The sequence below is a fragment of the Coregonus clupeaformis genome, chromosome 11 (assembly GCF_020615455.1).
Source record: "Coregonus clupeaformis isolate EN_2021a chromosome 11, ASM2061545v1, whole genome shotgun sequence".
Taxonomy (NCBI): Eukaryota; Metazoa; Chordata; class Actinopteri; order Salmoniformes; family Salmonidae; genus Coregonus; species Coregonus clupeaformis.
The window spans coordinates 10,108,834-10,127,903 of NC_059202.1; the positions used below are offsets into that span (position 1 = coordinate 10,108,834).

General features: G+C 45.0%; 1 protein-coding gene across 1 annotated transcript in view; it reads left to right on the plus strand.

Moving 5' to 3' along the window:
* LOC121576399 (inactive serine protease PAMR1-like) overlaps positions 1 to 19,070 on the plus strand; it is a 69,906-nt gene that overhangs the window by 41,171 nt on the left and 9,665 nt on the right. Inside the window, exons 4-6 of the mRNA XM_041889501.2 lie at positions 1,785 to 1,899; positions 14,200 to 14,417; positions 15,120 to 15,227. Of these exons, the coding sequence (XP_041745435.2) occupies positions 1,785 to 1,899; positions 14,200 to 14,417; positions 15,120 to 15,227 (441 nt within the window). The remainder of the gene's footprint in view (positions 1 to 1,784; positions 1,900 to 14,199; positions 14,418 to 15,119; positions 15,228 to 19,070) is intronic.

Genomic DNA, 19,070 nt, shown 5'->3' on the forward strand with positions numbered 1-19,070 from the left:
GCATCACTTCAGACCCCCTGGTTCGATTCCAGGCTGTATCACAACTGGCCGTGATTGGGAGTCCCATAGGGCGGTGCACAATTGGCCCAGCGTCGTCTGGGTTTGGTCGGTGTAGGCTGTCATTGTAAATAAGAATTTGTTCTTAACTGACTTGCCTAGTTAAATAAAGGTAAAAAAAATAATAATAATTAAAGAATAAAAAATATACCAATTACTATAGGAGACACTTCTGGCACAATAGTATTTTGCGTGGATGAGAGCTAAATGTCTCATAGATTTTCCATTCAAGGAGCTGAAATGACAAGTCAAAATACTGTTAGTCAACATACTGGAATCTCACAATATCCTTTCTAGAGAAAGTATAGGTTTCACAATATGCAAATAACATAATAAGCTGGCAGCAGAAACTTGGCATGTATTTGTGGCTCTTGGCTGCAGGCCTGTGGTTTATGTGTATTTTGTTTACTTTAACCAGCCTACATTCTTCATTTGTCTCCCGCTTCAAGTGTATTTTTCCTAATGTAAGCCATGTTGTTACTCTGTAACTACTCAACTTTACATGGCAATTATATATACACTACATTACCAAAAGTATATGGACACCTGCTCGTCAAACATGTCATTCCAAAATCATGGGCATTAATATGGAGTTGGTCCCCCCTTTGCTGCTATAACAGCCTCCACTCTTCTGGGAAGGATTTCCACTAGATGTTGGAACATTGCTGCGGGGACTTGCTTCCATTCAGCCATAAGAGCATTAGTGAGGTCGGGCACTGATGATGGGCGATTAGGCCTGGCTCGCAGTCGGCTTTCCAATTCATCCCAAAGGTGTTCAATGGGGTAGAGGTCAGGGCTTCTTACACACTGATCTCAACAAACCATTTCTGTATGGATCTCACTTTGTGCATGGGGGCATTGTCATGCTGAAACAGGAAAGGGCCTTCACCAAACTGTTGCACAGAATCGTCTAGAATGTCATTGTATGCTGTAGCGTTAAGATTTCCCTTCACTGGAACTAAGGGGCCTAGCACAAACCATGAAAAACAGCCCCAGACCATTATTCCTCCTCCACCAAACTTTACAGTTGGCACTATGCATTGGGGCAGGTAGCGTTCTCCTGGCATCCGCCAAACCCAGATTTGTCCGTCAGACTGCCAGATGGTTAAGCGTGATTCATCACTCCAGAGAACGCTTTTCTACTGCTCCACAGTCCAATGGTGGCGAGCTTTACACCACTCCAGACGACACTTGGCATTGCGCATGGTAATGTTATTATTTTGTGCGGCTGCTCAGCCATGGAAACCCATTTCATGAAGCTCTCGACAAACAGTTATTGTGCTGATGTTGCTTCCAGAGGCAGTTTGGAACTCGGTAGTGAGTGTTGCAACCGAGGACAGACGATTTTTACATGCTATGCGCTTCAGCACTTGGCGGTCCCGTTCTGTGAGCTTGTGTGGCCTACCAATGCCTAAGGGCATTCTACTGCCAATGTTTGTCTATGGAGATTACATGACTGTGTGCTCTATTTTATACACCTTTTAGCAACAGGTGTGGCTGAAATAGCCGAATCCACTAATTTGAAGGGGTGTCCACATACCTTTGTATATGTTGTGTATGAGCTACACAACAACACAATTATTTAATTATAATGAAAGGAAACTGGCCGAATTACAACTAATATACAATTTTACTGTAACATATAATTACACTAATAAATAAAAAGCTGATTGCATTGCATGATCATGTAAAATGTGAGCTCTAAATGGTTTTGTTCCTGTTTATAGAGTGTGGAGGACTGATCCGTAAACGTCAGGGCCACATAGTCCTGGAAAGTTACCCCACCAACGCTCGCTGTGAGTGGACAGTTCAGGTGGACCCAACACTCACCATCGACTTCAGGTGGGTGTGACCTACCGTGTATCTGACCTGAGTTGTCTCTTAACCTCAAGACAGAGTTAGTCCACTGAGCCAAAACTTGGTGTAACTGAATGACAGCTAGTTCTATTGTTCACTTTGTCATATTTTCCTCTGACATGAAAGGGGTCTTCTTTGGCCTCTCTGGTGACCATCTGTAATAGTTATTAATTCCTGACCCATTTAATTTCAGTTTTCACAATTCTGTGAGAGGTATGTCATGGACCAATGTGAGTCTATACCGCAGGATGGAAACCACTCCTATTCTTGAAGAAAAGTAATTACATTTCACTCATGTCATAACTTTGTATTTTCTCCAAGCATTTATTTGAGGGCTTTTACGATTTAAAAAAAGCCACATTGAACATTGAGCTGCAGTCAGTCTGTTGAGCTGCAGTCAGTCTGTTGAGCTGCAGTCAGTCTGTTGAGCTGCAGTCAGTCTGTTGAGCTGCAGTCAGTCTGTTGAGCTGCAGTCAGTCTCTTGAGCTGCAGTCAGTCTGTTGAACTGCAGTCAGTCTGTTGGCACAATACGTAGTACATCCAGTACTAGCTTTGTGTGTTGAAATAAACAGATCAATACACTCTTTAAAAAAAAGAGAACCCTTTGGAAAACTATTTTTGGTTCCAGGTAGAAGCCTTTTGGTTCCAGGTAGAACCCTTTTGGGTTCCATGTAGAATCATTTTCCTTTTCACAAAAGGTTCTACATGGAACCAAAAAGGGTTATCCTATGGGGACAGACGAATAACCCTTTTGGAACCCTTTTTTCTAAGATTGTAGTAAATAATGACAGCATTTTTCCCTTACACATAAAGCTCCATGTTAAACTACACAACCGTGACAGGCTCAGCAGCCAGTCCAAATCCATGATCTGATGAGAAATGGATATGCAAGAAGAGCAGAAAAAACAGTTGCACGATATGGTCTATCAACAGAAAGAGATTGATAAATCATCTCCTAAAGTGAAGGAATAGGGCCTTATACTGCTGTTTTGTGTCCTTTATGACATACAAGCCACAGAGACCATAATTAAATAGTGCTCCTCTCTGTTTCATGTTGCTGCGCTCATAGTTGGACTAATGAAAAGTTATAAGCTTTGGCATCAGCCAGCGAAACCTTACTGGCAGGGCCATTTTGCATTTATTACTCACTACTCTCGGCTACATCGCTCTTCTTTATACCAATAATGTTGACTCTCACTTCACACGCCACATGGACAACAACACACCAATCGAGTTACACAGCAACACACGCTGTACAGCAATACTTTTAGGGCCCTGAGATTTTAGGGCCCTAAGAGACCTTGATAACAATGGGGGAACTTGATATTGTGACAAAGTCTGATGTAAAATATGAGGTAATTCCACTGTTCTCCTTTGTATGTTGAGTCAAAGATCATAACCCTCATTTACCGACTGGGGTCATTTTGACCCCGGAGGCATATTTTTTATCATATCCCAAAAGGTGGTTTATTCACAGGGCCAGATTACCGAATGGGCATGCAGGGCACGTGCACCTGGGCCCCCGACCTCCAGAGGGCCCCCAACCCCAGGAGGTCATGGGGCCCCCAGATAGCACATGGTAGCAAAATGTGTAGAATTGCAGGAAAGTAACTTTAAAACTACAACAATTTCTCTCAGCCTCATGGCAAATTGTGAACAAAAGCATGAGATGAGCATAAAACAGCAACAACAACAAAAAATCTCTGCCCCATGGCATTTTCTCTTAGCCTCATGAAATGCAGTAAACTGCAGTAAACTGATTACCAAATAATAATACTTTGTGGGGTACCCCCATGGCCCCAAATGCAGTAGTCTGGCCCTGTTTATTAAAATCTTGAAAATGTTCATGACTTTGTCAATCAACTTGTTTCTTAATACATCTAAATCATTGTTTAGTGTTTCAGTATCAATATGGACTTTTTATTTTAAAAATCAAGTCCTTTGGGGTCATTTCGACACCAGTCAAAAACACCTAATTTCTTCTATAGTAATTTGATAGAAAGGACCTTTATTTTAATCTAGATTTCTCTGGAGACATAATAAAAAGTTATATATACCACCAGAGGATGGATGGGGGACCTGTATTAGTGATTTTGACCAGATAGATAGATCACCTGCAGAGATATACTGTAGCTCCCCATGTACTCGCCTAAGATTGTACTTTCTATACCACGTATCATATGACTGCGTACAAAACAAAAAGTATCTTATTTCTGTGCATGTAAAAATCTGCCAATGGTATACAAAGTCTGCAAATGGTGTAAATGCTTGATAGAACTACAATACAGAACTCAGATATGCTGTAAATCTACACAGAGAGCTGTACTGTTGTACGTATTCTCCGAAAAGTAGTTAATCTAGGGCAGATCTGAAAAAGTATTTATTTTAATCCAGGTTCTCTGGAGACATAATGTTAATTTAATCAAATCAACTCAAATCAAATCAAATTTTATTGGCCACATGCGCCGAATACAACAGGTGCAGACATTACAGTGAAATGCTTACTTACAGCCCTTAACCAACAGTGCACTTATTTTTAACAAAAAAAGTAAAAATAAAACAACAACAAAAAAAGTGTTTAGAAAAAAAGCGCAGAAGTAAAATAAAAAAACAGTAGGGAGGCTATATATACAGGGGGGTACCAGTGCAGAGTCAATGTGCGGGGGCACCGGCTAGTTGAGGTAGTTGAAGTAATATGTACATGTGGGTAGAGTTAAAGTGACTATGCATAAATAATTAACAGAGTAGCAGCAGCGTAAAAGGATGGGGTGGGGGGCAGTGCAAATAGTCCGGGTAGCCATGATTAGCTGTTCAGGAGTCTTATGGCTTGGGGGTAGAAGCTGTTGAGAAGTCTTTTGGACCTAGACTTGGCACTCGGTACCGCTTGCCGTGCGGTAGCAGAGAGAACAGTCTATGACTAGGGTGGCTGGAGTCTTTGACAATTTTGAGGGCCTTCCTCTGACACTGCCTGGTATAGAGGTCCTGGATGGCAGGAAGCTTGGCCCCAGTGATGTACTGGGCCGTACGCACTACCCTCTGTAGTGCCTTGCGGTCGGAGGCCAAGCAGTTGCCATACCAGGCGGTGATGCAACCAGTCAGGATGCTCTCGATGGTGCAGCTGTAGAATTTTTTGAGGATCTGAGGACCCATGCCAAATCTTTTCAGTCTCCTGAGGGGGAATAGGCTTTGTCGTGCCCTCTTCACGACTGTCTTGGTGTGTTTGGACCATGATAGTTCGTTGGTGATGTGGACACCAAGGAACTTGAAGCTCTCAACCTGTTCCACTACAGCCCCGTCGATGAGAATGGGGGCGTGCTCAGTCCTCTTTTTTTTCCTGTAGTCCACAATCATCTCCTTTGTCTTGGTCACGTTGAGGGAGAGGTTGTTGTCCTGGCACCACACGGCCAGGTCTCTGACCTCCTCCCTATAGGCTGTCTCATCGTTGCCGGTGATCAGGCCTACCACTGTCATCGGCAAACTTAATGATGGTGTTGGAGTCGTGCCTGGCCATGCAGTCATGGGTGAACAGGGAGTACAGGAGGGGACTGAGCACGCACCCCTGAGGGGCCCCCGTGTTGAGGATCAGTGTGGCAGATGTGTTGTGTTGTTACCTACCCTTACCACCTGGGGGCGGCCCGTCAGGAAGTCCAGGATCCAGTTGCAGAGGGAGGTGTTTAGTCCCAGGATCCTTAGCTTAGTGATGAGCTTAGAGGGCACTATGGTGTTGAATGCTGAGCTGTAGTCAATGAATAGCATTCTCACGTAGGTGTTCCTCTTGTCCAGGTGGGAAAGGGCAGTGTGGAGTGCAATAGAGATTGCATCATCTGTGGATCTGTTGGGGCGGTATGCAAATTGGAGTGGCTCTAGGGTTTCTGTGATAATGCTGTTGATGTGAGCCATGACCAGCCTTTCAAAGCACTTCATGGCTACAGACGTCAGTGCTACGGGTCGGTAGTCATTTAGGCAGGTTATCTTAGAGTCCTTGGGCACGGGGACTATGGTGGTCTGCTTGAAACATGTTGGTATTACAGACTCAGTCAGGGACATGTTGAAAATGTTAGTGAAGACACTTGCCAGTTGGTCAGCACATGCTCGGAGTACATGTCCTGGTAATCCGTCTGGCCCTGCGGCCTTGTGAATGTTGACCTTCTTAAAAGTCTTACTCACATTGGCTACGGAGAGCGTGATCACATAGTCATCCGGAACGGCTGGTGCTCTCATGCATGCTTCAGTGTTGCTTGCCTCGAAGCGACAATAGAAGTGGTTTAGCTCGTCTGGTAGGCTTGTGTCATTGGGCAGCTCGCGGCTGTGCTTCCCTTTGTAGTCTGTAATAGTTTTCAAGCCCTGCCACATCCGACGAGCGTCAGAGCCAGTGTAGTACGATTCAATCTTAGTCCTGTATTGACTCTTTGCCTGTTTGATGGTTCGTCGGAGGGCATAGCGGGATTTCTTATAAGCGTCCGGGTTAGAGTCCCACTCCTTGAAAGCGGCAGCTCTACCCTTTAGCTCAGTGCGGATGTTTTCTGTAATCCATGGCTTCTGGTTGGGGTATGTACGTACGGTCACTGTGGGGACGACATCATCGATCCACTTATTGATGAAGCCAGTGACTGATGTGGTGTACTCCTCAATGCTGTCTGAAGAATCCCGGAACATGTTCCAGTCTGTGCTAGCAAAACAGTCCTGTAGCTTAGCATCTGCTTCATCTGACCACTTTTTTATTAACCGAGTCACTGGTGCTTCCTGCTTTAGTTTTTGCTTATAAGCAGGAATCAGGAGGATAGAGTTATGGTCAGATTTGCCAAATGGAGGGCGAGGGAGAGCTTTGTATGCGCCTCTGTGTGTGGAGTAAAGGTGGTCCAGAGTTTTTTTTTTCCTCTGGTTGCACATTTAACATGCTGGTAGATATTAGGTAGAACAGATTTAAGTTTCCCTGCATTAAAGTCCCCGGCCACTAGGAGCGCTGCATCTGGATGAGCGTTTTCCTGTTGATTTATGGCCTTATACAACTAATTCAGTGCAATCTTAATGCCAGCATTGGTTTGTGGTGGTAAATAGACAGCTATGAAAAATATAGATGAAAACTCTCTTGGTAAATAGTGTGGTCTACAGCTTATCATAAGATACTCTACCTCAGGCGAGCAAAACCTTGAGACTTCCTTAGTATTTGATTTTGTGCACCAGCTGTTGTTTACAAATATACACAGACCGCCACCCCTTGTCTTACCGGAGTCAGCCGTTCTATCCTGCCGATGTAGCGTATAGCCCGCTAGCTGTATGTTATCCATGTCGTCGTTCAGCCACGACTCGGTGAAACATAAGATATTACAGTTTTTAATGTCCCGTTGGTAGGATAACCGTAATCTTAGGTCATCCAATTTGTTCTCCAATGATTGAAGATTGGCTAATAGGATTGATGGGAGCGGCAGTTTACTCGCTCGCCGTCGGATCCTTACAAGGCACCCCGACCTACGTCCACGATATCTCCGAGCCGACTAGGTGAAAAATCTGTCGATGTGCCCTTGAGCAAGGCACTTCACCCTAATTGCTCATGTAAGTCGCTCTGGATAAGAGCGTCTGCTAAATGACTAAAAATAAATAAATAAATAAATTTAAAAATCTCTGTCTCTTCCTCATGCGAATGACGGGGATTTGGGCCTTGTCGGGTGTCTGTTGAAGAAAAAATCTTCGTCCAATACGAGGTGAGTAATCGCTGTCCTGATATCCAGAAGCTATTTTTGGTTATAAGAAGGTTATTATGTACAAAAAAAATTACAAATAACGCGGAAAAACACACATAATAGTACAATTGGTTAGAGGGCTGTAAAACGGCAGCCATCTTCTCCGGCGCTGTTTATACATATTATCAGAGGGTGGAGGGGGACCTGTATCAGTGATTTTGACCAGATAGGCAGACATCTGCAGAGAAGGAGCACCTTATGTACTCGCCTATGGTTATAACTGGTTATAACTCAAATCAAAATTACATTACATATATGCTTTGTTCAAAACAGCTAATAAAAGTTTATCAGTGGTATATCAGTGAACTGTAATACAGAACCCAGCTACCATCTTAATGTACACACAGTGCTGCATTGGTGTGTATTCTCATATTTTTTTTATTCTACCAGAAATGTTATATAAATACCAGAATTCCTACAATATACTCCAATATTATATATTCAACCTGTTATGGTATTTGGGTTGCTATAACATTTTGGTTTGAAGTGACTGAGGATTTAGACATGCTTTTTTAAGCTTCCTGCCACACAGGCCCTACCATTTCCATTGTTTCACTAGCAGAGATGCTACTGCTTGTTGTGTGGTAAGAAAATAAACAAAACTAAGCCATATTTTTGTGTACTGTCTCTCAGGATCAATGGATGAATCACTTTTTATCACTAAAATTAATTATATTTCAAATTGTGGTGTACTGTCCCTTTACATGGCAGTCATTTTTACCACATAAATATGACAATTAGTATGATCGTAAATCAGCTTTTTAGTACTTATGTTGATTATACTTTAGAAAAAAGCTGCACATTATTGAAGGAAAATATTTATATTTTCGTTTTACAGAACATGTCTGTTCTGGTCTTTTATTTTTATTTTTATATAACACAATTTACATGTCTAATGATGTTTTCATGAGAATTAAGTTGATATTTTGATTGTTGCTTTTTCTAATAGTTTCTTCTTGGGGTCAAAATGACCTCAATTGGTAATCCATGTGTGTAAAATATGTTGGTAGTATGAGGGTTAAATCTACCAATATAGAGAAGAGACAGGAGATACTACCCATTCTCTTTCCTCTTTTTCTGTTAGAGCTGACTGTTTACTTACACTCCTCCATCCAAACCCTTGTTTCTGTCATTCCCTGTCCCGTTTCCAGCTGGCGTCACTCACAGAGCTTTCCCACCACTAAACCAAGCAGCTCATTCATTAAAAGGATATATATACCAATGTGTCTCTCACCAATTATGCTATTCACTTTAACTCTCATTAAAATAGGCCCCGAAGCCACACAGACCCCTGGTTTCTGGACGACCTTTTAGTGTAAATTCACTGAGAATTCCTAAGACTTTATTTTTTTAAATAATGACTCTGAGTCTACTTTTTTCTTTGCATTGATCTCTTTCGCAGGCGAGGAAGTAGAAAAAAGGTGACAGTAGGAAAAAGCGCTGATCACTGTTGTCTTGGTGAAAATACATCATATCCATAATATATTTCACCTCCACCACAACCAGAGGGAATTAAACATTCAATTCTCACCTCCATTAAAAGGAAGTGAGTCGTGCAAAGTGGGGGAATCACTCGTTGGAGCCATTACCGTGTTAATTGGCTCTGATTGCTGTTCATTGCTCGCCTGCTGGCTGTAGTAAAAGAGTCAGGGGTGTGAGATGTTGCCAGCCAGGGTGGCAGAGCCAGGAAAGCCAGGGAGGCACTCCTTCTCACTGCTGCTCCAGGAAAACAAAGGCTCTAGCAGGAAAACAAGAGAACAGTCTCCCAACTCAGAGTAAAGGGGGGTGACGAGGTGTAGTAATGAGCAATTTACATGATGTTTACTTCCCATTAGTTTTGAGTGGAGCCAAGTGAGGAACCTGTTGACTGGTTTGATATGGAAAATCCAGGCCTGGCTACTGCAATGAAAACTTTCTGGCTGGACTAAACAGAAGAATGACTGGATGACTGAATGGTATAAGTGACTAGCTAAAACAAACCGTGCCAATTGGCTTCTGAAGATATCCACCTTTTAAATGTCACTGCAAGAGAACAGATACTTTGTCAACATAAATTTTTTCACTTGCAATATTTTGGCTGTAGACAAATATCAGTGTCCAAGTTTTTCAAGGTGTGGAGTTCTACAGTATGTACAGTGCATTCGGAAAGTATTCAGACTCCTTGACTTTTTCCATATTTTGTTACTTTACAGCCTTATTCTAAAATGGATAAAAATAATTTATTCCTCATCAATCTACACACAATTCCCCATAACGGCAAAGCAAAAACTGTTTGGTAGAAACTTTTGCAAATGTATAAAAACGAAATAAACTGAAATATAAAATGTACATAAGTATTCAGACCCTTTACACAGTACTTACATTACATTTACGTCATTTAGCAGACACTCTTATCCAGAGCGACTGACAAATTGGTGCATTCACCTTATAGCCAGTGGGATAACCACTTTACAATATTTTTTTTTTTTTTGGGGGGGTGGGGTAAGGGGGGGTAGAAAGATTACTTTATCCTATCCCAGGTATTCCTTAAAGAGGTGGGGTTTCAAGTGTCTCCGGAAGGTGGTGAGTGACTCCGCTGTCCTGGCGTCGTGAGGGAGCTTGTTCCACCATTGGGGTGCCAGAGCAGCGAACAGTTTTGACTGGGCTGAGCGGGAACTGTGCTTCCACAGAGGTAGGGGGGCCAGCAGGCCAGAGGTGGATGAACGCAATGCCCTCGATTGGGTGTAGGGACTGATCAGAGCCTGAAGGTACGGAGGTGCCGTTCCCCTCACAGCTCCGTAGGCAAGCATCATGGTCTTGTAGCAGATGCGAGCTTCAACTGGAAGCTAGTAGAGTGTGCGGAGGAGCAGGGTGACGTGAGAGAACTTGGGAAGGTTGAACACCAGACGGGCTGCGGCATTCTGGATGAGTTGTAGGGGTTTAATGGCACAGGCAGGGAGCAGAGCCAACAGTGAGTTGCAGTAATCCAGACGGGAGATGACAAGTGCCTGGATTAGGACCTGTGCCGCTTCCTGTGTAAGGCAGGGTCGTACTCTCCGAATGTTGTGGAGCATGAACCTGCAGGATCGGGTCACCGCCTTGATGTTAGCGGAGAATGACAGGGTGTTGTCCAGGGTCACACCAAGTCTCTTCGCACTCTGGGAGGAGGACACAACGGAGTTGTCAACCGTGATGGCGAGATCATGGAACGGGCAGTCCTTCCCCGGGAGGAAGAGCTGCTCCGTCTTGCCGAGGTTCAGCTTGAGGTGGTGATCCGTCATCCACACTGATATGTCTACCAGACATGCAGAGATGCGATTCGCCACCTGGTTATCAGAAGGGGGAAAGGAGAAGATTAGTTGTGTGTCGTCTGTGTAGCAATGATAGGAGAGGCCATGTGATGATATGACAGAGCCAAGTGACTTGGTGTATAGCGAGAATAGGAGAGGGCCTAGAACTGAGCCCTGGGGGACACCAGTGGTGAGAGCACGTGGTGCGGAGACAGATTCTCGCCACGCCACTTGGTAGGAGCGACCGGTCAGGTAGGACGCAATCCAAGAGTGAGCCGCGCCGGAGATGCCCAACTCGGAGAGGGTGGAGAGTTGGATCTGATGGTTCACAGTATCAAAGGCAGCAGACAGGTCTAGAAGGACAAAAGCAGAGGAGAGAGAGTTAGCTTTAGCAGTGCGGAGAGCCTCCGTGACACAGAGAAGAGCAGTCTCAGTTGAATGACCAGTTTTGAAACCTGACTGGTTTGGATCAAGAAGGTCATTCTGAGAGAGATAGCAAGAGAGTTTGCTAAAGACGGCACGCTCAAGAGTTTTGGAGAGAAAAGAAAGAAGGGATACTGGTCTGTAGTTGTTGACATCAGAGGGATCGAGTGTTGGTTTTTTGAGAAGGGGTGCAACTCTCGCTCTCTTGAAGACGGAAGGGACATAGCCAGTGGTTAAGGATGAGTTGATGAGCGAGGTGAGGTAAGGGAGAAGGTCACCGGAGATGGTCTGGAGAAGAGAGGAGGGGATAGGGTCAAGCGGGCAGGTTGTTGGGCGGCCGGCCATCACAAGTCGCAAGATTTCATCTGGAGAGAGAGGGGAGAAAGAAGTCAAAGCATAGGGTAGGGCAGTGTGAGCAGGACCAGCAGTGTCATTTGACTTAACAAACGAGGATCGGATGTCGTCAACCTTTTTTTCAAAATGGGCGACGAAGTTATCCACAGAGCGGAAGGAGGGGGTGGAGGGGGAGTAGGATTCAGCAGGGAGGAGAAGGTGGCAAAGAGCTTCCTAGGGTTAGAGGCAGATGCTTGGAATTTAGAGTGGTAGAAAGTGGCTTTAGCAGCAGAAACAGATGAAGAAAATGTAGAGAGGAGGGAGTGAAAAGATGCCAGGTCCACAGGGAGTCTAGTTTTCCTCCATTTCCGTTCGGCTACCCGGAGCCCTGTTCTGTGAGCTCGCAATGAGTCGTCAAGCCACGGAGCAGGATGGGAGGACCGAGCCGGCCGGGAGGATAGGGGACATAGAGAGTCAAAGGATGCAGAAAGGGAGGAGAGGAGGGTTGAGGAGGCAGAATCAGGAGATTGGAGGGAGAAAGATTGAGCAGAGGGAAGAGATGATAGGATGGAAGAGGAGAGAGTAGCGGGAGAGAGAGAGCGAAGGTTGCAACGGCGCATTACCATCTGTGTAGGGGCAGAGTGAGTAGTGTTGGAAGAGAAGCATCTAGTAAAGGTGAGGTCAAGCGTATTGCCTGCCTTGTGAGTAGGGGGGGACGGTGAGAGGGTGAGGTCAAAAGAGGAGAGGAGTGGAAAGAAGGAGGCTGAGAGAAATGAGTCAAAGGTAGACGTAGGGAGGTTGAAGTCACCCAGAACTGTGAGGGGTGAGCCATCCTCAGGAAAGGAACTTATCAAGGCATCAAGCTCATTGATGAACTCTCCAAGGGAACCTGGAGGGCGATAAATGACAAGCTTGAAAGGGCTAGTGACTGTGACAGCATGGAATTCAAATGAGGAGATAGACAGATGGGTCAGGGGGAAAAGAGAGAATGTCCACTTGGGAGAGATGAGGATTCCTGTGCCACCACCCCGCTGACCAGATGCTCTCGGGGTATGCAAGAACACATGGTCAGACGAGGAGAGAGCAGTAGGAGTAGCAGTGTTTTCAGTGGTAATCCATGTTTCCGTCAGCGCCAAGAAGTCGAGGGAATGGAGGGTAGCATAGGCTGAGATGAACTCTGCCTTGTTGGCCGCAGAACGGCAGTTCCAGAGGCTGCCGGAGACCTGGAACTCCACGTGGGTCGTGCGTGCAGGGACCACCAGGTTAGAGAGGCAGCAGCCATGCTGTATGAGGCGTTTGTATAGCCTGTGCGAAGAGGAGAGAACAGGGATAGACAGAGGCATAGTTGACAGGCTACAGAAAATGGCTACAATAATGCAAAGGAGATCGGAATGAAATGAACTAAACGTCTGGGAAAGCGAGAGAAAGCTGCCACCAACATGCTTCACCGTAGGGATGGTACCAGGTTTCCTCCAGACGTGACGCTTGGCATTCAGGCTGAAGAGTTCAATCATGTTTCTCATTGTCTGAGAGTCTTTAGGTGCATTTTGGCAAACTCCAAACGGGCTTTCGCTTGCCTTTTACTGAGGAGTGGCTTCCGTCTGGCCACTCTACCATAAAGGCCTGATTGGTGGAGTGCTGCAGAGATTGTTGTATTTCTGGAAGGTTCTCCCATCTCCACAGAGGAACTCTGGAGCTCTGTCAGAGTGACCATAGTGTTCTTGGTCACCTCCCTGACCAAGGCCCTTCTCCCCCGATTGCTCAGTTTGGCCAGCTCTAGGAAGATTATTGGTGGTTACAAACTTCTTCCATTTAAGAATGATGGAGGCCACTATGTTATTGGGGACCTTCAATGCTGCAGACATTTTTTGGTACCCTTCCCCAGAATTTGTGCCTCGACACAATCCTGTGTCGGAGCTCTAAGGACTATTCCTTCGACCTCATGGCTTGGTTTTTGCACTGACATGCACTGTCAACTGTGGGACCTTGTATAGACAAGTGTGTGCCTTTCCAAATCATGTCCAATCAATTGAATTTACCACAGGTGGACTCCAATCAAGTTGTAGAAACATCTCAAGGATGATTAATGGAAACAGGTTACACCTGAGCTCAATTTCGAGTCTCATAGCAAAGGGTCTGAATACTTATGTAAATAAGGTATTTCTGTTTTATTTATTTTTATTAATAACAAAGATTTCTAAAAACCTGTTTTCGCTTTGTCATTATGGGGTATTGTGTATAGATTTATGAGGATTTTTATTTATTTAATCCATTTTAGAATAAGGCTGTAACGTAACAAAATGTGGAAAAAGTCAAGGGGTCTGAATTATTTCAGAATGCACTGTATGTGAATTTGTGTAGCAAACCAACCCCCCAAACCCCATACTCCCATTAGTACTACACATTGAGGTAAACTGTCAATACCACTAAATAAACTCAGCTGACCTCTGCTACATGTGCAGTAAAATCATTTAGAACAGTCTCCCTAGACACTTTTAACCACCTCCCTCCACCCACAGGTTCAAGATGCTGAGCCTGGAGTTCGACCACTCCTGTCGCTACGACTATGTAGAGGTGCGTGATGGTGACAGCATCAACTCTCGTGTGATTGGTCGGTTCTGTGGGAACGACAGGCCTGCTCCAATCCAGAGCTCCGGCAACTCCCTACACGTCCTGTTTGTGTCCGATGGCTATAAGAACTTTGACGGCTTCTTTGCCACCTTCCAGGAGAGCTCAGGTAGGAACAATACATGCCTGAGAGGAAACCTTTGACTCTCATGGTGACTAAGTAGATCACTATGGAGTGGATTTTGTAGCAAATGTATGCTAATTCAATACCAAAATCCATTATTGTAATTGTGGTTTGGATGGAAATGTCCATCATAAGTTGGGAAAGTTGAAAAAAGCTACCTGAATGTTAACTGTTATGAAAACTAAGCAGAGCACACCCTTATCAAACTCATGCCTGGGGATCCCTGGTTGGCAGCCTAACAGAGAAACCCCGTATTAAGTACCAACTTATCCTATCACTCAGTTCCTCATTCAAACCAATCACTATGAACACACACTGTAACACAGTACTGCAAGCCAGCTGCACTCAAGCATAAAATACAAACTGTAGTAGGCTACTGTACATTTTTAGGGATGGGTGTTGGAGAGTAGGTATGAATTTAAACAACAATGTATTTTCTCACTTTTATACCGTTTGTTTAATTTTTTTTGCCATATCCCCAACATAAGCTATCTACTACAAAACCTTTGCTGCATTTCAAAGCAATACTAAGGACACAGCAAAGTATACTCTCCTGGTCTCCTTAATAGTGCAGATGAAGGGAAGGAGTGAGGAAAGCCTGCAATTATTTGTAAATATATTTTTTACTGCTGTTATATAGCCCATTTCTTGTGTCTAATCATCCTTCCTGCTCCTGTGTGTTTGCAGCGTGCAGCTCCTCCCCCTGTCTCCATGATGGTACCTGTATCCTGGGCACTTCCTACTCCTACCACTGTGGCTGTCTGGCTGGCTACACTGGACAGACGTGTGAGAATGGTGAGTACACTAAACTTTGGGTCAGCCTATTCACAAAGGTATCCCCTGACCATAACCTCAGAGTCCCATAAGTGCTGTTAGGTTCTGACAAATATACAGTAAAAAATGCATGCACTTCCACGGAAAGCTCAAACCAAGTTTATTCACCCAAAGGGTCAACAAGCTGAAAATACATAAACCTGTTTACACCAGCACAAATATATATACCCCTATTTGGGTGAAGTATCCTCCTTCCCTCTAAACATTACATGTTTATTGTTAGGAAGGAAGTTAAGTGATGCAGGCAATAAACTGTTCCTTCTCCCTTAATATGACCTGACCTGACCTGACCTGATTTCAACCCCCTTCCTCACTAATCCACAGCTCTCCACCCTTTTCAGTGACTGCAATCATGTGATTGCCTCTCCTTTACTCAATACATTCCAAAGCCCCCTGGCTCCTATCCAACCTTAATTGACCCCACCATATACATTCCTCCTACAGATAACCAGTAACTTCTGGTGTGTATACCAGACTATGGCACTCCACCTTTCTATAGGATAACTGATAATTCAATAACATTCTGACACAATGTACACGTCCTGCATTCCCCTCTCTCCCTTATCAAATGAAATCAAATCAAATTTTATTTGTCACATACACGTGTTTAGCAGATGTTATAGCGGGTGTAGCGAAATGCTTGTGCTTCTAGCTCCGACAGTGCAGTAATATCTAACAATTTCACAACATATACCCAATACACACAAAACTAGTAAGGAATGGAATTTAAGAATATATACATATATGGACAAGCAATGACAGAGCGGCATGGACTAAGATACAGTAGAATATTATAGAATAGAATGCAGTATATACATATGAGATGAGTAGTTCAAGATATGTAAACATTATTAAAGTGACTAGTGTTCCATTTCTTAAAGTGGCCAGTGATTTCAATAGGCAGCAGCAGCCTCTAATGTGCTAGTGATGGCTATTTAACAGTCTGATGGCCTTGAGATAGAAGCTGTTTTTCATTCTCTCGGTTCCAGCTTTGATGCACCTGTACTGACCTCGCCTTCTGGATGATAGTGGGGGGAACAGGCAGTGGCTCGGGTGGTTGATGTCCTTGATGATCTTTTTGGCCTTCCTGTGACATCGGGTGCTGTATGTGTCTTGGAGGGCGGGTAGTTTGCCCCCGGTAACGCGTTCGGCAGACCCCAGTTGCCGTACCAGGCAGTGATACAGCCCAACAGGATGCTCTCAATTGTGCATCTGTAAAAGTTTGTGAGGGTTTTAGGTGCCAAGCCGAATTTCTTCAGCCTCCTGAGGTTGAAGAGGCTCTGTTGCGCCTTCTTCACCACACTGTCTGCGTGGGTGGACCATTTCAGTTTGTCGGTGATGAGTGCGCCAAGGAACCTGAAGTTTCCACCTTCTCCACTGCGGTCCCGTCGATGTGGATAGGGGGGTGCACCCTCTGCTGTTTCCTGAAGTCCACGATCATCTCCTTTGTTTTGTTGATGTTGAGTGAGAGGATATTTTCCTGGCACCACACTCCCAGAGCCCTCACCTCCTCCCTGTATGCGGTCTCGTCATTGTTGGTAATCAATCCTACTACTGTTGTGTCGTCTGCAAACTTGATGATTGAGTTGGAGGCGTGCTTGGCCACGCAGTCATGGGTGAACAGGGAGTACAGGAGGGGCTGAGCATGCACCCTTGTGGGGCCCCAGTGTTGAGGATCAGCGAAGTGGAGATGTTGTTTCCTACCTTCACCACCTGGGGCTGACCCGTCAGGAAGTCCAGGACCCAGTTGCACAGGGCGGGGTTCAGACCCAGGGCCTCGAGCTTAATGATGAGCTTGGAGGGTACTATGGTGTTGAATGCTGAGCTATAGTCAATGAACAGCATTCTTACATCGGTATTCCTCTTGTCCAGATGGGATAGGGCAGTGTGCAGTGTGATGGCGATTGCATCGTCTGTGGATCTATTGGGGCGGTAAGCAAATTGAAGTGGGTCTAGGGTGACAGGTAAGGTAGAGGTGATATGATCCTTGACTAGTCTCACAAAGCACTTCATGATGACAGAGGTGAGTGCTATAGGGCGATAGTCATTTAGTTCAGTTACCTTTGCTTTATTGGGTACAGGAACAATGGTGGCCATCTTGAAGCATGTGGGAACAGCAGACTGGGAAAGGGAGAGATTGAATATGTCCATAAACACACAAGCCAGCTGGTCTGCGCATGCTCTGAGGACGCAGCTAGAGAAGGAGAGGCCACAGTCCTTGGTAGTGGGCTTCGTCAGTGGCACTGTGTTATCCTGAAAGCGGGCGAAGAAGGTGTTTAGCTTGTCTGGAAGCGAGACGTCGGTGTCGGCGACGTGGCTGGTTTTCCTTTTGTAGTCCGTGAATGTCTGTAGACCCTGCCACATACGTCTCGTGTCTGAGCTGTTGAATTACGACTCCACTTTGTCTCTATACTGATGTTTTGCCAGTTTAATTGCCTTGCGGAGTGAGTAGCTACACTGTTTGCATTCTGCCATATTCCCAGTCACCTTGCCATGGTTGAATGCGGTGGTTTGCGCTTTCAGATTTGCGCGAATGCTGCCATCTATCCACGGTTTCTGGTTAGGGTAGGTTTTAATAGTCACAGTGGGCACAACATCACCTATACACTTCCTGATAAACTTAGTCACCGTTTCAGTGTATTCATCTAAATTATTTTCGGAAGCTACCCGGAACATATCCCAGTCCGCGTGATCAAAACAACCTTATTGACATGATTAAAGATCTTTCAAGTTTATAAGTCAGAACACGTCAGTGCTAACAACAGTGAGTGAGTCACCATCACAGGGGCTCTGTGGTGTGGAGGGCTTCCAGACAAGCTGCCTTCCCTACTGGTCATCTTGCTCTCTGGCCCAGGCCAATCGGCTGCTTAGGAAAACTGTCCCGTGTCGACAGATGGACCATAAACCGCTATGACCACCTGATGGAATTTCATGAAACTACATCTCACCATCTGAGTTTATATATGGATAATAAACGACATGGAGAGAAAGACTGTGAGAGAGAATGATGAGAGAGAGAGAGAGAGACAGTGAGGAAGAGAGACAGATAATGATAGATACTGGCAGACAGAGAATGAGTAAGCAAGGCTAAACTAAGCTAGGCTTCCCTATGGCCATCTGTATCTGGGGCAGTCACCTGCCTGCCACACACACCATGCCAGGGAGCCCCCTACCTCATCCTAATAGGGCTCCAACAGGGCCCTGTATTTCTGGAGCTCCTTCTGTCCACAGCTCCACCACAACCCTGCTTCTTTATGGGTGTCTGGACGCAGGCCTGGGATTCCGTACCCACCACCACACCCCTCCCCTCTCCCCAGACCCTGACAAAACAGGCTGGCCAAGAGCCCTATCATTTATTTTCAGGTGGTCTTATTTTCAGGGCTACATTTGAGTCTATAAAACTAATGGTGAAACAAACCTGCCTCTATAATCTAAGCCAGCTTTTCCGTTGGATGAGAGGCGCTCATAAAACGCATGGAAGAAGTGGAGGGATGGAATTCCGTACAAGTTGTTCGTTCAGCTGGTATTCCCATGAGCAGGGCTGGCCTGCTCGTTTGTGAGGTAGATTTGGGATAACACTAATGTGGTATATGTTGTGGAAACACACGTACATTACTCCCAGTTTATGCCAGAGGCAGTTAGACTAAAGAACTGAAATGGTGGACTTGGCAGCGGCTGCACTTCGGGTCTGCAATAATTTACCTAGCATTAAACAGTATTCCAAACAACCTTCCTCCTGACTCTCTCTATATTTCCGATGAAGCAACAGTCTTTATTTTAGATTAGGATTATTGAAACATAGTT